The sequence below is a fragment of the Mustela nigripes genome, chromosome 13, assembly GCF_022355385.1.
Source record: "Mustela nigripes isolate SB6536 chromosome 13, MUSNIG.SB6536, whole genome shotgun sequence".
In the NCBI taxonomy this organism is placed as follows: domain Eukaryota; kingdom Metazoa; phylum Chordata; class Mammalia; order Carnivora; family Mustelidae; genus Mustela; species Mustela nigripes.
Window position 1 is genome coordinate 134,365,375 of NC_081569.1, and position 20,007 is coordinate 134,385,381.

At 56.0% G+C, this 20,007-nt stretch overlaps 1 protein-coding gene across 2 annotated transcripts in view; it reads right to left on the bottom strand.

The window, feature by feature from the left end:
• Positions 1-20,007, bottom strand: part of ITPK1 (inositol-tetrakisphosphate 1-kinase) — a 168,036-nt gene that overhangs the window by 119,302 nt on the left and 28,727 nt on the right. For both annotated transcript variants that reach the window (XM_059373851.1, XM_059373850.1), the window contains exon 3: positions 9,204-9,228. In XM_059373851.1, the coding sequence (XP_059229834.1) occupies positions 9,204-9,228 (25 nt within the window). The remainder of the gene's footprint in view (positions 1-9,203; positions 9,229-20,007) is intronic.

Genomic DNA, 20,007 nt, shown 5'->3' on the forward strand with positions numbered 1-20,007 from the left:
GTTTCTATTTGCGACAGCGAGCCTAAAAACTCAAGAATAAAAATAGACCTGACTGAACGGAAACCAGTCGGCAGAGACAGAGGCAGCAAGCGGCATCTCCTGAGCATTTTCCCACGTTGTTCTCCCAGAGGCCACCGCTCCTGAATGGCTCCTAAAAGCACCCGAGGGGAGCAGACCCAGATGGACAGAAGGCTCCCCCCGCCCCGTGGTGACATTATTGGAAAAAATAGTCACATACATTTGTCTAACACTGTTACACATAGTACCCTAAGTAAAAGTGAATGAAGATAATTTTCAATGTCTTAAAAAAAAAAAAAATGCAAACACCTACATTCAAAAGTTAAGAAAAAAACAAAAAACAAAGTCTCTCTTTAAAAAGCAATTAGGGGGGCACCTGGGTGGCTCAGTGGATTAAAGCCTCTGCCTTCAGCTCAGGTCATGATCTCAGGGTCCTGGGATCAAGCCCAGCATCAGGCTCTCTGCTCAGCGGGGAGCCTGCTTCCTCCTCTCTCTCTGTCTGCCTCTCCGCTTACTTGTGATCTCTGTCTGTCAAATAAATAAATAAATCTTTAAAAAAAAATAAAAAATAAAAAGCAATTAGGGGGGCGCCTGGGTCAGGGGAACAGCTGACTCATGACCTCAGCTCAGGTCTCCATCTCGGGGTCGTCCGTTCACGCCCCGTATTGTGCTCCATACTGGGCATGGAGCCTACTTTTTAAAAAATTAATGAATAAAAAATAAATTAAAAAGGACTTCAGCTCAAATCCACAATAGTTAGAAACACCAAAGTGTTACTTGGATGGGGTGCTGTGGGGTGGGGCAAACATATCACATTTTTTTTAAGATTTTTATTTATTTGTTTGATAGAGATCACAAGTAGGCAGAGAGGCAGGCAGAGAGAGAGAGAGGAGGAAGCAGGCTCCCTGCCGAGCAGAGAGCCCGATGCAGAACTCAATCCCAGGACCCTGAGCTCATGACCTGAGTTGAAACAGAGAGTCGGAGGCTTAACTGACTGAGCCACCCAGGTGCCCCCAGACCACGTTCTTCACACCAGGTGACGTATTTTTCTAAGCAGCACTGCTCACCTACAGCTGTACCCCACCTCCCCCCAAAACCACGCTGTTCATACAAAGGATGAGTGACAAGAAACCTATATCCCTTAAGCTTCTGTCAGGTGTCTTCAGTCTTGTGTGGTGAGTGTCCTCTCCTCTTAAAGACGATGGAAGTGGGATCGCACACAGTCAGAAAACAGGCTAATGGGAACTCAAACCCAGGTCTCTGGGCTCCATGGGGTAAGGGTCAAGCACAGCCAGGAACAGCCTGCATCCCAGCAATGGAACCCAGTGACCACGGAAATGTTCTGCACAGAGTCCATTTCCCAATCCCATGGCCACCCTGCCTCAGGTGCTGGGGGTCTGCTGTCAGAGGTCAGGGTCAGAGCCACACTCTGGAGCCTTCAGAAGCCCCCACCCACGAGGAGGGGGCTGGAGAGTTGCCGTGGGCTCTTCTGCTGCAAGAAGGTCAGGCCCCAGTAAACACCAAAGCAGCTCACATTCCCACAGCCCCTGACACTTGGCTCCAAAGCACCAGGGGTCCACCCCTCCGGGGCCGCGATCACCTGGAAATAAAGTCTATGGAGGTCACCGAGACAGGCTGGTGGCAGAGGGGACCCAGCTGGGGAGTGATCATTAGATGCCTTTAACTGTGTACCTTTTAAAATTATTTCTGAACCACTGAAAATATTACCCAAGTAACACATTTTTGAAAAGTACATTTTTCAAAGCCCAACAGAGAACTGAGCACCTGTGAGCCCTGGAAAGAAGCACACGGCTTGGCCAGCGGGCTCTCCCTCTGGCCTGAGTGAGGAAGCCCGCTCACTCCTGAACTCACGTTGCCTGGATTCAACGAACCTGCGCGAACCAACCCTCCCTGCGAACCAACCCTCCCTCCCCGGCCGCTCCCCTTCCCGCAGCACACCCACCGTTGCTCTGGGAGGGTGACCCTTCCCTCCCCCCTCCCCGGCCACATCCACCCCCACCTTACCACCTGTCACCCCAGGCTCCACCACGGAACTAATTCCAGCCAGACCCCGTCAGGGCCACCACCACCACCCCAGGCCACGGCCCCAGGCTCCTTCCAGAAGACCCAGCACTCCACCCTCTGGTCCAGTCTTATCTGTTGCCCCTGTGCCCTCCTGGGAGATCTTCTGCCGTGGCCTCTAACTGCGGCACACACCTCTCCCACACAGAAGCCCTTCAATGCCCTCCGAACCAACGCCCCGTGAATAGCTCATGGGCTCTCTTTAGGTCTGGTCCTGCCGCCTTCTCCAATCTGGCCACTTGCCAACTCCTACAGGGCCAAGGCCCCAGTGCTTCCAAACCCCTCACCGTCAACAGACCCTCTTGCCCACCTTCTGGGCCCTTGCCCACCTGTGCTCCCCGCCTGCGATGACATTCAAGTCCCTTACTCCCCATCCGCACCTGGGCCTGCTGTATCCTGTACCAAGAAGCATCAAGTTCCCAACATGGCCTTCCTCACCCTTTGCCCACCCCCTCCCTTTAACTGGCCCCTCCTGTGTCCTCACGGGCCGCCAGCACAGAACAGACAAGCCTCAGAGCACCCCAGAGCTCGCCCATGAGCTCGGGGACAGTCCCCGTGGCAGCCCCCACCCAGATGCGCAGCACACAGTCTCCAGCTCTGGCCATCCTTCCGTCTCTTTCTCCGTCTTGCCCTTTCTGCCGGACAGTCTCACCCAACCTCCTTTCCCAGATGGCGTGCCCGGAAGCAGAGAAAATGCATGCACAAGGCACTCAGCATCCCAAACACGTGACACTCTGGAGAAACCCGGAGTGAAGGCCTGCTGCCTGCCCTTGGCTCTCCGGCAATCCGGGGACCCTCAGTCCCATCCTGGTTCCCTGAGAAATGACGGTGGCTCCAGAGATGGGCCTTGGCCAGGTCAGAATTCTCAAGGAATTCGGAAGGGGACAGTGAACTCCGCCAGGTAGCTGGCTGTACTTCCCACACTTCCAGTTTGCTCCTCTGCATTTTATTTTTTTTTTTTTTTAAAGATTTTATTTATTTATTTGACAGAGAGAAATCACAAGTAGATGGAGAGGCAGGCAGAGAGAGAGGGGGAAGCAGGCTCCCTGCTGAGCAGAGAGCCCGATGCGGGACTCGATCCCAGGACTCTGAGATCATGACCTGAGCCGAAGGCAGCGGCTTAACCCACTGAGCCACCCAGGCGCCCGCTCCTCTGCATTTTAAAATACAACTCCATCTCCCTCCCCCACAACCGGTCCTCTGCTTCTCCCCCTGCGCTCTACAAACACCTGGTGGAAAGCCCCAGAGGCAGGGGGAAGGATGCAAAACAGCTTCCCAAGGATGCGGAGGCTGGAGGCAGCGGGCTGGAGGCAACGGCATGTGCTGTTCTGTCTTGGTCTTCTTCCATCAGATTCAGGGCTGCCCTAGCAAGGGGCAGGGGGGTTCAGGGACAGAGAATCTCCCAGGCTTCCGTCCCAAGCCTCCCCGCAGATGGATCAGGTCAGAGAGGAAAATGCTCCCCAGGTGACAGCTTCCTGCTTGGCCCTCAGCAGAGCCCCAGGCCCATGCCCCACACCCACCCCCCCAGGCCACAGATGACCCAAGTGGCCAAGACAGGTTTGCTCCCAACAAAGCCTCCCTGGGTGGAGAGACGGTGACGGCTGTGCCCTGGTCGTGGTTGGCACTTGGGTGTTTCTAGCAATCTCTGTGTTGCAGAAGCAGGAGGAGAATAGCCTGGGGGCAGGCGAAGCCCTGGTCGGGACCGTGGGCTTGAACCCGCCTCTCAGCCTGGTTCTGTGAGGCGGACGAGGCTTAGAGCCAACAGCCAGGCTCACCCTGCCTCCTCAGGGCAGCCTTCCTGACCCAACAATCTCTTCCAGACGGACGACAGCAGAAGGCGCCAGGCTGTGACCTGTGTGAGTCCCCCACACCTGGGGCCCGGTACACAGCAGGTCCCCAGAAAGATCTGCTGCCAAAGGGAGAGCCTGGAGTTCCTAACCCACACCTGCTGGCCAGCAGGGGCCTCCTCTCAGTGGTCAAGAAAGGCCCGAAATGGTGAGTCAGAGGCGTGTGGGCCCAGCATCTTCCCTACAGTAACACGAAGGAAGAAACTGAGGAAATCGGCTACCTGCAACCATCAGTCACCACAGGCAGCCCCTCAGGACGAAGGGGATGGGGGCAACTTGTCCCAGATCGTGCTCAGCTCTCCCCTTGTCCTCCTGCCTGAGCCCCAACACGAAGCACGAGGCATGACTCTTTGGCCCCCCTGGACTCGGGGCTTCTCATGCCGCATGAGCAGAGAGAACGGCAGGTTTTCCTTATCAGAGCATCTACCTGGCCTCACAGAGCCAGCCTGGGGGAGGCCGGTCCGCCTGCAGACAGACCCACAGCGAAGGCCTTTCTGTCTCCGTGGATGCTCGGGCGGTGGAGTGTGAGCGGCCCAGGCTGAGGGAGGCCTATGGATGGGCTGGGGGCCAGGCCACTGGCCCCTCCAAGCTGGTACCTGCCTCAGAGCCCACTTCTGAGAAGCCAGTGGGGTAATGTTCAAAAGCAATGGCCTTCACTTCGGAGCCTCCAGAATAAATGTTTAAAACTATGCATCCATTTGTACATTTGCAAGCTGACATCGAAAATTTCTCATCTAAGTTTAAATACTTGTAGAGGATGTAATTTCCAACATATTGTAAATATTAACATTTCAAAATAAAACTGTTATTGTTTCTCTTTTAAATGGATCCAGTGGAATTTGAGACCCGCCGACATCCACCCTGCAGTTACCGCGTCCGCTCCTTCCCGAACCCTTGGAAATTTAGGAAAGTTCCTTTTGCCTCCTCAAATTCCAATTTCCAACCCACAGCCCTCAGTGTCTTTCGTGTTTAAAGGCTTTTTACTGAGAAGTCTATCTCACTATGAGGCAAAATAAATAATAATAACAATAAGGCTATAAATGCTTTAATTTTTTAATTTCATGTGACCATCAAGCTGTCAGAAATTTTCTTCTGGACTGAATTATTATTAGAATTACACTTAGTACATAATTGATCCCTGTGACGGAAACCCTACAAACTGTATAAGGAATAAACATAAAACATTAAACCCTATTAGAAATGCATCTCACAAGAGAGATGAACAGGAATTTTTTTTTAATTTTATTTATTTATTTGGCAGGCAGAGATCACAAGTAGGCAGAGAAGCAGCAGAGAGAGAGGAAGGGAAGCAGGCTCCCTGCCCAGCAGAGAGCCTGATGCGGGGCTCGATCCCAGGACCCTGAGACCATGACCTGAGCCGAAGGCAGAGGCTTAACCGACTGAGCCACCCAGGCGCCCCCAAACAGGAATTTTTAAGAAGTATTTCATGTATCCATGGATGAAGGCAGAGCTTACTGTCCATTGTATTTTTCAGTTTCTTACAGCTGCAAGTGCTGAAACCACTTCTTCAAGCAAATAAAAAGATGGAAGGAGATGTACACAGCAAGTTCTCTGAATTCCTTTAAAATGACGTGCCACGAATTACCATCATTGTTATCAAAAATCATTCCCAATGTTCTATCAGTGGACAACCAAATCAGATCCTCCTGCAATGCTGCTACAAGACAAGAAATGGAGAAACCTCACCTGTCCTGGGATCGCAGTGACCAGCAGCCTCGAGGCCTCGGCGGCCTTGATGCCCCAGGGTCCCATCTGCTGGGGACAATGTAAAGAACAAGCTTCCCATGTGCCCACTGCTTTACCCAAATTAACTCAATGATGCCTCACGTGATCCCCAGGGACAGGCACAACTATTATCTCCATTTTACAGATGGGGAGACTGAGGCTCTGGGGGGTTAGGCGACTGGCCCACGATCACACAGCCACAAAGATGAGCCCAGGGGATCCTGACCGTCACTGCTAAGGGCACTGGCTCCACAGAGATGGGGGGAGGGCTGTGGGAAGGATGTAAGGAAGGAGTGTTTACAAGCACCTTCCCAAGCACGTGGGCCGCGGGCACGAGCCCATGAAGGAGCTGAGGAGCTGCACAATTTGCTTTCTGAGATGTGCGCTCACCCACGGATGCTTCTGGCAAATCAGTGGCGTCGGTGTCCGGCATACCACCATCCGCAGTCAAGGTCAACACTCACTCGGTACTACCACCACTCACCATTCCAGAGAACTGTCCTCACGCGAGGACACCGCAGGGCCTTACCAGCACTTTACAGTCATGGCTCCTGACCCTGGGCCCCAATATTCTTTTTAATAGTAGCCAGAGCCCAGAGGCGCCTGGATGGCTCAGTCATTAAGCATCTGCCTTCAGCTCAGGTCATGATCCCAGGGTCCTGGGATCAAGCTCCACATCTGGCCCCCTGCTCAGCCGGAAGTCTGCTTCTCCCTCTTCCGTCTGCCCCTCCCCCTGCTTGTGTTCCCTCTCCCTGTCTCTCTGTCAAATAAATAAATAAAATCTTTTAAAAAACAAATAGATACAGACATACAGACATACATAGTAGCCAGAGCCCAAAGGGAACTGGTTGCATGAGTCAGTTGGCTGAGTGTCTAACTTTTGGTTTAGGCTCAGGTCATGATCTCGGGGTCCTGAGACCAAGCCCTGCCTTGGACTCTGCACTCAGCAGTGGGTCTGCTTGAAGCTTCTCTCCCTCTGCCCCTCCTCTCCACCCCCCCAACTCTCTTGTGACCACACACTCTGTCTATCTAAAATAAGTAAGTCTTGAGGTGCCTGGATGGCTCAGTCGGTTGAGCGTCTGCCTTCAGCTCAGGTCATGATCCTGGAGTCCAGGGATCGAACCCCATGTCAGGCTCCCCGCCCAGCGGGGAGCCTGCTTCTCCCTCTCTCTCTGTCTCTCCTCCAACTTGTGCGCTCTCACAACCTCAAAAAATAAACGAAATATTTTAAATAAATAAATAATTACTCTTGAAGAAAAAAAAGAGGGGCACCTGGGTGGCTCAGCTGTCAAGCGTCCGCCTTCAGCTCAGGTCGTGACCCCAGAGTCCTGGGATCGAGTCCCGCATCAGGTTCCCTGCTCCTCCCTCTACCAACCCCTCTGCTTGTGTTCCCTCTCTTGCTATCTCTATCAAATAAACAAATAATATATTAAGAAAAAAAATAGTCCCCAAACCCCAGGTAATAACAGGCCTGGAAACGTTTGGTAAGTGAAACATTTAGTAAAACTAACGTGCAAAGGAGCCCCGGTTAACAGAAAAACCATGGGCTCAGGAGACACGCGGGCCAAACTCCGAGACCACCACCACCAGCCAAGTTCCCCAAGAGACATCCTGAGCCTCTTATTTCTTCAACTCTAAAATGGGTATGAAAACACTACTCCTGTCACTGAGTGGCTCACAAAAAGGGACAATGCCACTGAGGCAACGGACACAAGAAAACAAGAAACCCTGGGCGCTGGCTGACGGCATGCTCACTTCCCCCCACTTCAGTCACAGACCCCTCGGGTGCGGCAAGCACCCATTCCCGGCATCCAGGGGCCCACCAGCCCGGGCATCTGGCCCACAGAGGCTTGGCTGCTTCTGAAGAAACCAGCCAAGTAGTCTCAGCTTCCAAATTTTGCAAAGAGCCCTTCTCTGCATCTTGAAATTCCGAGTTCTCCAAACACTGGGGGACGCCAGGAGGAGGTGCAGAGAGATACATCGCAGGGGTTTTATTTTTAGATACGGGTGTGGAAAGCATCCACTTTGGGTTCTCTCTGGTCCCCAGTCACCACTTCCGCCCAAAGTGAACAACAGGCACATCAAGGAAGATCTTGCAACTCTTCTTCTGCCCGGTAAATTCTAGAACAATGGCTCCAAGTCTCTGGTTCCACCCTGCACTAAGTGGATTAAAGGTTTTAGTCTAAATCTTCCCAAGAAGCCGCGGACAACAAACACGCTATAGCCCCAGGTTTCCTTCCATCCTGAAACTCCAGGCCCTGTGCCCTCCCAACCCTCCCCTTCCTCCTGCGGCAGAGGGGAGGGGCACAGGGAGGAGCATCCCACCATGTTTGTCAGGGGTCTTCCAGGACAGGAATCAGGTATTGGGGGAAGGGCACATTTCTTCCCTTTTTAAGTAACGTCTTGGTGAGCACATGAATTCACTTCCTCTAAAACGTGCCCCCCACAGAAATTTCTGCGTGAACCCTGACAAGCACTGTAGCTAACCTCAGGGATGATTTGGAACCCTGCCGACTGCCACTACCCATCAATCAGAAACAGCCCCGCAAGCACGCGTCTTACCCCGTCCTGAATTCTGACTTACCCCCTTTTAAGGTCTAAGAAATTAAGGTCCACAGAAACCCTCTGTGCAGATCACGCCACTCTGCAGAGCCAAAATAAGCCTGGATGAAAAATTGACTGACAGCCCATGAGGGGCTTCCAGAAACCACCTCCTCCCCCAAAACCAACCTCAGCCTCCAGGTCACAAGTTCAACCCGCTCCAAGGAGGGAAGCCAGAGGAAGAACTCATTCAGCAGCCCTCCACCGGGCTCCCGCGGCTGCTGTCAGAGCGCGCACTCCATCCATCCTTCCTTCTCCAGCCAACGATCCCCGATCCAAGTCTGCCCCCAGGGGAGGCAGCCTGGGAGTCAGGAGCCACCTCACTGACTCCAGCAACTCTCCAGGAGCCAGGGGCCCACAGGCAAGATCAGATGTGATTGCACTGACAGCAGGGGGGGCGGTGCTCCTGACCTAGGGGTGCAGGGGAGAAGGGCAGGGGAGCAAGCATCGTCTCAGAGATGATACCATTTACAAGACTGGTCCGAGAAAGGAGAGGGCTCACCCCCAGAGGGCCGAGCAGCCAAGGCAGGGGCCCAGGGCGGGGGGATGTGGGGGGCCTGTACTCCCTCAGCAGAGATGGAGTGCAGACACAGACAAACCGTGGGGGGCCACAGGACCCCAGAGGCTCACTGGGTGGCCATGCTCCTGCACCCTGCCTACCCCACCCCTACCCACAGCCGCACGTCTCCCCCTGCCAGCTCCATCCACCAATGAAGCAGCTGCAACTCCACAAACCCCCGAGACCACCGACCACAACCCACGTCCTGCCAGGGCAGAAATCAGAGACTCCACACAGGGAGAAGTTCAGGAAGGGATTCAAGCACCCAGACGCTTGTGGGAGAGGCGGAGAGGGGAGCCCTAAAAGGCCCACCCACAGGAGAAAATGGCGAGGGCGTGGTCTGTACTCACCTGCACCACTTCTATCCCTCGCTTCCTGTGGAGAGAAACAAAGAAAACAAAGGTTACTCAAGCAGGCAGGAAGCATCCTTCCAGAACATTCACTAAGGCCAGCTGAAGCAGGAGGACGGGACAGCCTACGGCTGCATCCCTCAAGCGCAGTCCCCAGAACAGACCCATTAGCAACAGGAAGGTTTGTGAGCTCCTAGTCAGTCCTCAAGACCACCTCTTGGCAGAGAGAGAGAAAGAGTCATCTCTCAGGGGGACTTGCCTGTTGTTCTACAAAGACCCCAAGTTTGCCTGTTTTCCTCACAGCCGCTGTCTCCCTCTCCAATCTCAGGGCCAGCCCTTCAGGGGCACAGCTCCAACGTGGATCACCCCAGGACGCTCCCCTCCACCGCATTCACCACCGATGGTCTGACCCTCCCTCCTTGCCTCCAGCACCTCCCATGGCTCCCCGCTTCCTCTGCTATCTGGTCTAACACCTTGGCCCCGCCTCCCAGGCCTGCCTCAGTCCGCTCTCCCATGCTGCAGGAGGCCCCAAAACCCTTCAACCCTCCTCGGCTTAGTTAACACAACACCAGCAGTCTCTAGCCCCTACGGACACCCTACGCGTCCTCTGAGCCTGGTTCAACCACCACCACGGGCCTCGCCAACGTTGCTGCCAGCCTGGACCCTGCCTCCTCCACCCCACCCACAATCTCACGGCCACCCCAGCCCACTCCAGACAGGGTCCAGTTCTCCGACGGATGCACAAAGGGCCCCTGCAACTCACTCACTTTACCTCTCCCGCCCCAAGCATCTGGGCACATGGGCTGTGTCCCTTCTCCAAGCCTTGGTCCATATTTTCCATCCCAGCCTTTCAGATACGGCTCAGACCGACGCTCTCCCAGGAGGCCTTCCCCTGAACCATGACACACTCACCCGACCCACCTATCCAGAGCCAGAACAGTCCCAAGAACCAGGGAACACCACCATCCTGGCCCTTCGTTCCAAAGTCCTGATGGGCTGTCTCTGGGGGCAGGGCACAGGCATAGGAACAGGGGTCTGTAGGCTATGCTGACGGCACATGGCTATGCCCATGTGCATTTTCCTGGGAAGAGAGGCCAGGGTGCTCAGAGGAGGCTGTGCCCCGGCAAGGCTGGAAATCAAAGCAGGGACGATGGCAGGCCCAACAGCTGTGTGTACCGTGTGCCTGCTGAGGGTGCCCGCCTGGCACCCAGGCACTCCCTAAACACTCAGCTCAGGTTCCCGTGTGCAGCCTGGCCCCGCACTCAGGGGCCACACCAAACGCTTAGGCCCTGGAGGGGCTCATGGTCTAGGGGAGGAGGTAGGCACCAAGGCCCCCGGGCACCGTCACCATCCCCTCACATGACACTGCGGCGGGGATGCCTACCAACCCTCCATTTGTTGGTTGGCTCACCCGAGTGTTTCCCGGCACCTCCTTGGAGCCGGCGCCGGCGGAACCTTGAAGGGAAGCCACTACCTAAGTCAGCAAGACAGAGGGACAGACTGGTTGACGCTGCAGGATACACCAAGCCAGTCGTCCCTCAACCCGACACCCTGACATGCCGCCGGGCCCCGAGGAACCCAACCTGAAAAACCAATGGCTGATGCTTTCCGGGGTCCCCACCATCACTCAGCTTCTCCGCTGTTCCAGAACGAATGACGGCCAACACCCACTGGCTGCCATGACGTCATGAGGGGAGAGACTGGGCTCAGAGCACACCCCTGGGCCACCAGCACGCTCAGCGGGAACCCCTCAGAGCCTTGGTCTCACTCCCAGACTGTCCTTCTCCACCCGAGCATTGGTGACATGACCAGTCCACGGCCGCTTGACTCGTGACTGGGACCAGCCAGGCTGGGCTCAGAGGGACTCCTCACTTTGCCCCTGGCCCCGATCCAGGACAAAAATCTCCAACAGCTGAGGGAACAGCTCCTTGGGAAGTCCCTAAGGACAAGACTTGGGGCCACACCACGGGAAGGACAGATGGCACCGAAGGGGACAACAGGTGCATGCGTACGTGACCTGCACCAGGAGGAAAGGGCCTGTCCTGGGCTACCTCCAGGCCCTGGGTTTTCCCTGTGAGTTAATCCTCATGGCATCCCGATTATCCCGGCGTGTGGCTCTCATCTCCTTCCGAGGCTGACTGCGGTCACTTCCAACCTGCCCTCATCTGACGCCGTCCCAGTCAGCTCGCCCGCCCCCAGACCTAAAAAACAAACAGGACTCCAACTCTGAAAACACAAGAGAACCGTAACATAAAAGAAACAACAAGAAGTCACCTTGTGCACAGGCAGGCGGAAAATCTTAAGTGGGACTGAGGTCCCAGGAGCCAGCCCAGCTCCTCTGTAGCTCAGAGCTCCAAGAATAGGATCTGGCTCGACTGGCCAGATCCTATTGTGGCTGGCCACGGGGACACATGGTGTGTCCCGTGTGGCCAACCCACGCCCCGGTGGTAAGCAGCAGGCACAGCAGAGCTGGCAGGGGAGGCACAGAGGAAGACCGGCCAGGTCTCGGAGCCCTGGGGTCTCAGTGAGGAAGGGAGGCAGGCAGGAAGCCCCACGCCCCACGGTGGAGGGACCCCATGCACACCGCTGCAGCCCACGGAGCAAAGGAGAACGTAAACCTGCCGGGGTCTCATTCCTTCCTCTGAAACTCCGGTGGGACCAAGAGGCCAACTACCCTCGCTTCCCAAGCAGCAGGCTCCTGAAATTGCCGAAGTCCAGAAACTGGTTTCTGACACCAAGGGAGAGAAGGGAGAGGACGATAAGCCAGAAAACCGGCTGCAAGCAATGAAAAGTTCCTCCTGAAAACCCCAGCGCCGCCAGCCCAACCCACAGACATCCTCACATGTGCGGTGTTTCAGGCTATTAACTGTGACAGCAAAGACCGGCAGCAACTTAAAGACCCCAAGAGGGGCCATTAACAAACCACACGTGGTCAGAGAAATACTGGGCAGTAATAAAAAGAACGAGGAAGCCCCCCACGCGCCCAGAAGGCTTCATCACCAAGACAACCCCCCATGTGAAAACGCGAGGTGCAAAGCTCTGTGCGCCGCCTGCCACGGCCTGGGCTCAGATCAGCTGGCACGAGAACTCGGGCTTGCACACACACACAGAAGGAATCTGAGAGTACCACCAGAAAGAGTGAAAGAAAATGGTGGTGGGTGGCCTCTGGTCAAGGGCAAGGGCAGCAGTGGGGTGGGGTGAGACGACTTCTGTTTCACTGTACGCTCTCACGCTGGACCGTTGTGCCCCGTGCACCCAACAACACATTCTCAAACACTACATTCTCAAAGTGGTTTTTTTTTTTAATTATCTTTTAAATAATTGGTAAAACTCCAGCTGCCTCCATGCCCAGTGCTTGCATAAGGTAAATGCCTGATAAAGGCATGAATCAATTGTCAATCAGTAACACGAACTGGGCGGGGGGGGGGGGGGGCTGGGGAGCTCAGCCCGTTAAGCGTCTGCCTTCCACTCAGGTCACGATCCTGGAGTCCTGGGATCGAGTCCCGCATGGGACTCCCTGCTCAGTGGAGAGGCTGTGTCTCCTTCTTCCTCTGCCTGCCACTCCCCCTGCTTGTGCTCAGGCTCTCTCTGCCTCTCTGTCAAATAAGTAAATAAAATCTTTAAAAATATGTATACTTTTTAAAAATAACATGAAATAGAGGAGTTCAGGATTTATCTAGAAAAGCTTCCAAGTCCTACTCAAAGAGGAGATGAAACAGTGCCCTTCTGGGACCACAAGACTGCCCTGCCGGGAGCGTCTGGTCCCGAGTCTGAGCACACTCACTTAACTATTGGACTGTCTGGCATGCAGACGGCGAGGGCGTGCACCGCCTGTCCACTATGGCCGCAGCAGGAAAGACATGGGTGGCTTTTTTCCTTTACATTTCCTTGTATTTTCTAGTTTTCTACAATAAACATAGAAACTACATCCGAAATGATAGAAAAAGTAACAGTAAAAGTTAAAGAATTAAAGAAGTTTATTTAAAACCTGCACCTGGAGAAAACTTGTACAGACTCTGAAACTGTTGTTTTCTCGATAAATACTGATTAATAAGTTCTGGACAGAGAACTATGCCCAGGGCTCCTAATTATAAACCTGTTTTTCCAAAAGCTGAATTGCTATGAAGGGAAAATCTATCTTGTAAAAGGACTCCTCCTCGCTGGAAGTCAAAGGAGAGCACAGCCCTGAGGAATTTAAAATGCTCATTTAAGGAAACTATCCTTTCACAGCCCCTGGGGGAGCAATCAGAGACAGCTTCAGGGAGGAGGTGGCATAGACCCTATCAATGAAAGGAAACTACAGACAGACACTTGGGAAGAGAGGTCAAAGAGAAACAACAGGAGGAGCACCCCCTTCGGCAAAGGTGCCTGGGGATGTTGGTGGAGGGGGGGCAAGATCCACAGAAAGGGCTGGGCAGGGGCAATGAAAAGGGGCTGGAAGCCCCAGAGGCCCAGAATGTCACAGCACAGCCTGGCCCTTACCCTGTGCACCAGCAAATCCCAAATACCCCCAGTGGAACATGTCCAAAACCTCAGCTCTGGTCCTGTGGACTCTGAGTGGGATCCTGGGAGGGATTCGGGCTTTGCCAAGGCCCCGGGGGCCGCTCGGAGCAGCCAGGTCTGGGAACAAGGTGTAGCCTGGGCGTGAGGAGGAGCAGGACCAGACGGGGGTGGGAGGGCTCATCCAGGGGCAGCCCCTCCAGGTCCTGAGGACAGGACAACCAGATGATGGGCACAGCAGGCCGAGGCGCAGGCCAGCACCAGCAGAGGATAGCACGCACACCGCACAAAGGTGGCTAAACTCTTCTGTGTTCTGGCCTGTGGTCGTACCAGGAGGGGATCAGAAAAAGAGAACTGAGCTGAGCAGACAGTTCAGGGCTAGGAAAATACGATCGGGGAGACAGGTGAAAGCGGAAGGGGCAGGTGTGTCCCTAAGAGGAGACCCTGGAAGCAGACCCAACTGTACCTCATGCCTTGGTTTCCCCATCTGTCAAGTGAGGAGAATCCTGGCACCCACCCCACAGGGCTGTTGGGGCCCACGCTACGAATGTGGGGTTCTGTTACTTCACTCTGTACTGCCTTCCTGCCTTCCAGAACTGGCCCTCCTTGATCCCACACAATGGGCATGCAAACAACTGAGGGGCTGTATCCTCTCCTGGAGTGACACGTGGCCTGGTACCTCGCTTGGATGCAGGATGGGCAGGGGGCCCAAGGTCCTAGGGGACTATGCACAGCACAAAGAGCATGGCCAAGAGCGTTAGCGCTCCGTGGCCTCTCTGTGGCCAGACTGACAAGGAGGAGGCCACAGCAGGAGAAAAAGCCTGAGCACCGTCTTGTCGGAGCTCGAGCGCTCCATCCAGCCGGCCCGGAGCCTGTCCTCTCTGGCCTCGCCCTTGCGGAACTGGCTGAAGCCCGTTTACACTGCGTTTCCGTCACCGGCCACTGCCCCGCTGATGACAGCAGGTGCTCTGTAAGTGACAGCGGCTACCACTTCCTGAAGACGGCCCAGCGCCGGAGGACAGGAGATGACAAAGGAGTCAAATGAAGAGAATCAAAAGCAGGAGGAGCAGGAGGTCCCCGAAGTCAGGGAGGTAGAGCACCCGAGGGAGATGTGTCCACGAGCCCATGCCACAAGAAGGCCACTGCGTGCAGCATCAGGAGGGCCAACACGGGGCCTTCTGGAAGAACGACCCCCAACAAGAGGCAGGCCTGCCTGGCCACAGAGCGGGGCCCTGTGGACACCAGCAGCAGGCCGGGGCCTGGCTCTCAGCTTCCCCATCTGATGACGAGGCGTGACCCTTCCGGCCCACCTTCCAGGGCAGATGTCAGAAATGAGGCCTGCAGACAAGTAAACCAAGGGGGAGAGGGTGGCGCTCAGACCGAGAGGTCTCCTCGGACCACCGGGGAGAGAAGAGTCCGGTGGCAGCTGGGGGAATTGCAGGCCCTTGGACATAGCGGGGCGGCCATTAAAGCAGCTTGTCCAAAACGGGAGGCTCACGGGCTCATCAAGAACCGCTTTCCTGCAATCTGCAAGGCCACGGTCACTTGCCTCCTGCCCAGGCACAGCTGAGGGCTGGCCACAGGGGGCAGGCCGCCCCAGAAAGCGGGCCTGCAGACTAACCCAGCTGCCAAGGGAGACTCACAGCAGAGGGAATCAACCCGGAAACGCAAGCTCCCTCCCATCGAGAGGGGAGGGGAAAGGAGCTGCACCTGCACCCAGAGCTGAAAACCACTTAGAGAGGGGAAGTGTGTAATTATGCAAGTGGAAAGCCAGGCATGCGCTCGTCCAAGCCATTTGTAGCATGGTTTGGTGACTGGCCGACTTCAGGAGGCCGGAATAATAATGGCCTTTAGCACCCAAGAGACCTGCAGGCAGCCTCCCCACCCTGCAGAGGGTCAGGCCCTGAGAGGGCCTCCCCGTAAAGCCGCAGCTGGACCTCCTCCCTCCCCCATGTGTGCGGATGGACACACTGCCCGCTGCCCTGACTGCCACCCCAAGGTCACCACCTCACACTCGAGGCCAGCTCCCCAGGAACCTCCCTTGGCTCCCAGCCTCCTCAGAGCCCCGGAGCCCCCCGCACTGAGCACAGAGAGGCCACCTGGCTCCGTGTCGCCGCCCCCAACTAGGCTAAGAATGCTGTGGTAGACAATAGTAACGGTGGCCCTCAATCCTGGAAGCTCTGCTGGGCATTCCCCTGCCCCCCGCGCGCACACACACACACACCCAGGTTCAGCAAGGCCCCACAACTTGCTTTGGCCAATGAAATGAGCAGAGAGTGACCCAGGTCACTTCCAAGTTCAGGCTCTCAACTGCCAGCGTCCAGCTCCGCAGCCAGTCCTCCAGGACATCAGCCACTGCCGTGGGAGCATGAGGACACAGATGGCCCCCGGAGCTGGCCCAGACCCACTCCTGAAAAGAAATCGGGCAGGGCAGTCACAAAGCCAGGCCAGGAACCAGATGGATACCCATTAAGAGGCCCTTCGGCTTGTGGGAGTTCTCAAACAGGGCACTTTTTGCTTCCAGGAGCCAGTGGGCAACACCTACAGACATCTTCACGTATCACCTGAGGGGAAGTGCTCCAGGCGTCCCAGGGTGAAGGCCCTACAAGAAACAAAAGGCTCTCTGACCTAAACTGCGGAGACCAGGCCTGAGCCACAGGACTAGGGACAAGCTATAAATCAATCTGTTGCCGCAAACCTCCAGGGCTTGTTTGATTTTGCAGCCTTGCCTCCCTGATAAATGCCCCTCCAAGAAACAGGACCAGAGGCCTCCATCCACGCCCCCAAGTTCTGAGCACAACCCCTGGCCCATGGCACATGGGGGCACAGCATAAAGGTGTTGGGGGGAAGGTGGCACCAGCTCCTCCTCTCAGGAAACCTTCCCAGGAGGGACCCCATTTTCTAAAAACACCCGGGCCCAAACCACCTCTGTGCCTTGGCACAAACTATTCTCTCTCTGCCTGCCATGGCCTTCCTCCCCTCCTCAAACTCCTGCTCAAGCATCATGAACAGCTTGGACATCATGCCAGCTGAAGGCTGTTCCCCTGCCCCTTCCCCAGAGCACAAAGGATGGTTCTGTGGCCCCACAACTGTCTGACACTGGAGACGGCTCATGCTGGGTTTTGGACCCTGGGCTCCCGAGGCCGGGGGCTGGGAGCTCAGCACCCCGTGCCCACTGTGGATCCTGAACCTGGCAGATGCTCTGTGGGCCTCTTCCTGAATGAATGCCGCAGTCTCCCAGCACCAGGGGGCTCCCACCCTGAGCCATCCCTGTGCATCTGAAGCCTCGGAAGCCCACTTCACCTACTGATGGTTTCACAACTTGGGATTTCCCTCTTACTCACAATGCCAGAAACTGAAATGGCCCAATATAAAGGCAACACGCGAACAGAATTTTAAAGGCAATACAAACATTTGAGTTGTTTGGATAGCTCCAGGAAAGAACCAGATAAACTGGAAGCTGCCATATGGCCATACATCTTTGGGGGGGGGGGGGTCCCCTGAGTGGACCGTCACCAACTCTCATCACTGAAGACCTTCCCCCAGACCAGGTGCCCCACCTGGAGGAGGCGGGCAGCTCACAGGTTCCACACGGTGCAGACGCAGAAGCGTGAGTCAGCGTTTTCCTTCCAACCCAGACCCAGAACAAGCCCCAGGGGTCCCTGAAAAGGGCTTTCCCTGGTGAACCCAGGAGGTGGGCAACAGGCAGGGCTGGTGACTCACCTCCCCAGCATCTCCTGCAGGAAAGGAGAGCAGCCAGGGCCACCAGGGGCCAAGGTATGTTTAAGACCTCCACCCCTCAACTTTCAGGGTAGGGAAACTGAGGCAGGGATGGGCTGTAGATTACCCCAGGGAGTGTCCTGCCACATCCAAAGTGTCACCATTTCAGACTGGAAATCACCGCAACTTTTCATCTGAAAACAAATACTGAGATTGCCTCAATGGCACTTGGCACACTCCCACTTTCTGAAATTAATAACTCTCCGAAATCCCTTGCAAATCTTTTACTACCTCCTTGCAGGTGCTGTAATTTTTCTTTCTCCTCCTCAGGGGTGGGCTGTAAACGGCTGGGGTGGGGTTGGGGGGTGTTGCTAGGAGACCCCAGGGGCTGCAGGAATGGCTGGTTCCAGCAAACCACCCCCCTCCCATTGTCAGCCTTGCCTGCCTCGGGGCTACCCTGTTCTCTTCACAGCAATTTCTCATTCCCAAGAAAGCATAGTCAGTTGAAAACCAGCCTAACGAACACAGTACTAAGCTTCAGCAGGACGAGAGACAGGCATTGCAGCGCTGACATTTTCCTCCTTGGGAGCCACTGGGGGAGCGAGAAGCCTGCCCAAGGAGGTCAGGTCGGGATGTTTTTATCACCTATCCTCCAGGGACCCACACACCCTTAAAATAGCCGCACAAACGTGTGTCCTGGGCCTGCACCGGGGAGGGTGACACTTAAGGGCTGCGTTCCAGGGGAGCTTAATCGTCTCTACCCGCCCAGATCCTGCCCAGATCCTGCGGCTAACACTCCCTTGTGCTTGAAAGCTCCCTTCCGGCCCGACAGCTGGATTCCAAGACCATGAGAGGGTTCTTTGAAGCCCTGCAGTTTGGGGGAGGGGGCAGGACGCTGCTGGGCGGCCCACTACTGGAGCACAGAGGTCCCCGTAGCACTGCCGTCAAACGTTTGCTGGGCTTTCTTTTTTCAGCCCTGGGCTAGCCTGGGAACAGAGGAGTCCCCCACGCCACAAGCCCTGCCCAGAGATGCTGGTGGCCACAGGGCCCCCCTGAATAGAGCAAACATTTGGTGGGGGCAGCAGGGGTTGCGGGAAGGCTACTAAAGATTGCTGGTTGAGCTGAGCCCGGAGGGTGACCAGGAGGGAGGCTGTCCAAGCCAGGGCTTCTGGGCTTGGGGCTTCCCCAGCCCCCTCCACCCCATCAAAGGGAAGGTGAGGTTCTCCCCACCCCCGATCTCAGAAAACTTCAACCACAAAGCACCTTATTTAAAAATGTCCCCAACCCCGGGGCTGTTTACAGGATGGTGGTGGTGTCCCTGGCCCAAGAGGTCAAGTAACAGCCTTCTCCAGCGGCACGTGACAAAGGGTAGGGAGTCGAAGCCTGGCTCTGACCATGACCCGGTCCCTCCCGGAGACCAGCCTGGAGAGAAAGGCGGTGCGGACGAGCACTGTCCTCATTTCCTAATGCTGTTGTAACGGATCAGCACCGACACGGCCCCTGTGCCGGACACGAGTGTCTGCGCAACGGCTCTGGGGGTCAGGAACCTCAACTGCATCGGCAGGGCTAAGTTTTCCTTCTGGAGGCTCTAGGGAGAAAGCACGCCTTTGCCCTGGTCAGCTGCTGAGGCCGCCCGCACCCGTTGGCTTGTTGGGGCCCCAGAACTTGGAGCTCTGCTTTGCCGTCTCATCTCCTCCAGACCCTCCTGCCTCCCTATCGTAAGGACTAGCATCGTTGTGCCGGTGCCCCCAAGCGTCCACGGGGCTCTCCTCCGTCCAGGCCCTCACACACATCCACAAAGCCCCTCTGCTGGGTGAGGGAGCACCACCCCAGAAGACACCCGGTGGGGGCGGGGGGCGTTAGTCCGTCTCCCCCAACACAAAGGCTCTTACGGCCCTGCCGTAAGACCCACGAGTCTCAGACACCCCCCTGAAGTGTCCACAGGTGGGCCAGGGACAAATCAGGAGCTTTGGCCCAAGCCTCCCCAGTCACCAAGGAGGCCAGAGCTCAGCCCCATCGGGAATCCTCGAGGACCCCAAAGGGCAGAAGCAAACACCCACATGGGGATCCCTGACGGGGAGAGGCATCCTGGGTCTGGGCCGTGGAGACCTGCGGCCCCAGACCTGGAAGCCTTGGCCCTAAGCTGGGGTGGGGGGCGGGGAGTGTAATATTCCTGATCCTTGGGTCCACCGTAAGGCCCACGAGAGATGCCCGGCCCGGCCAGACCTTCCCACCACTCACTCCAAGGCCACCCAGCTCCACTGACGGCCCAGTCCCCCAGACCCTGCCAAGTGATTTGGAGCAGCGACAGACACTCCCTGAAGAGAGGTATTTGCGGCCTGAGCCCAGCACAAGGCACGCTGAAGACCCCAGGGGCCTGCCGGGCCCCCATGTACAAGTCTGGGGCTCCCCACCTTTCTGGATGCACTGAACACCCAACTCCAGAAACAGGCAAAGCCTTCATCTGGCACTCTTGGGACCCTTAAATTTAAGGAAGACTGCAGAGCCCCGGCACAACCCGAACAAATGATCAGCAACATCAGTCAGTCACTCCTGGGCCCCCTCAGCCGCGCTCAGGCCTGTT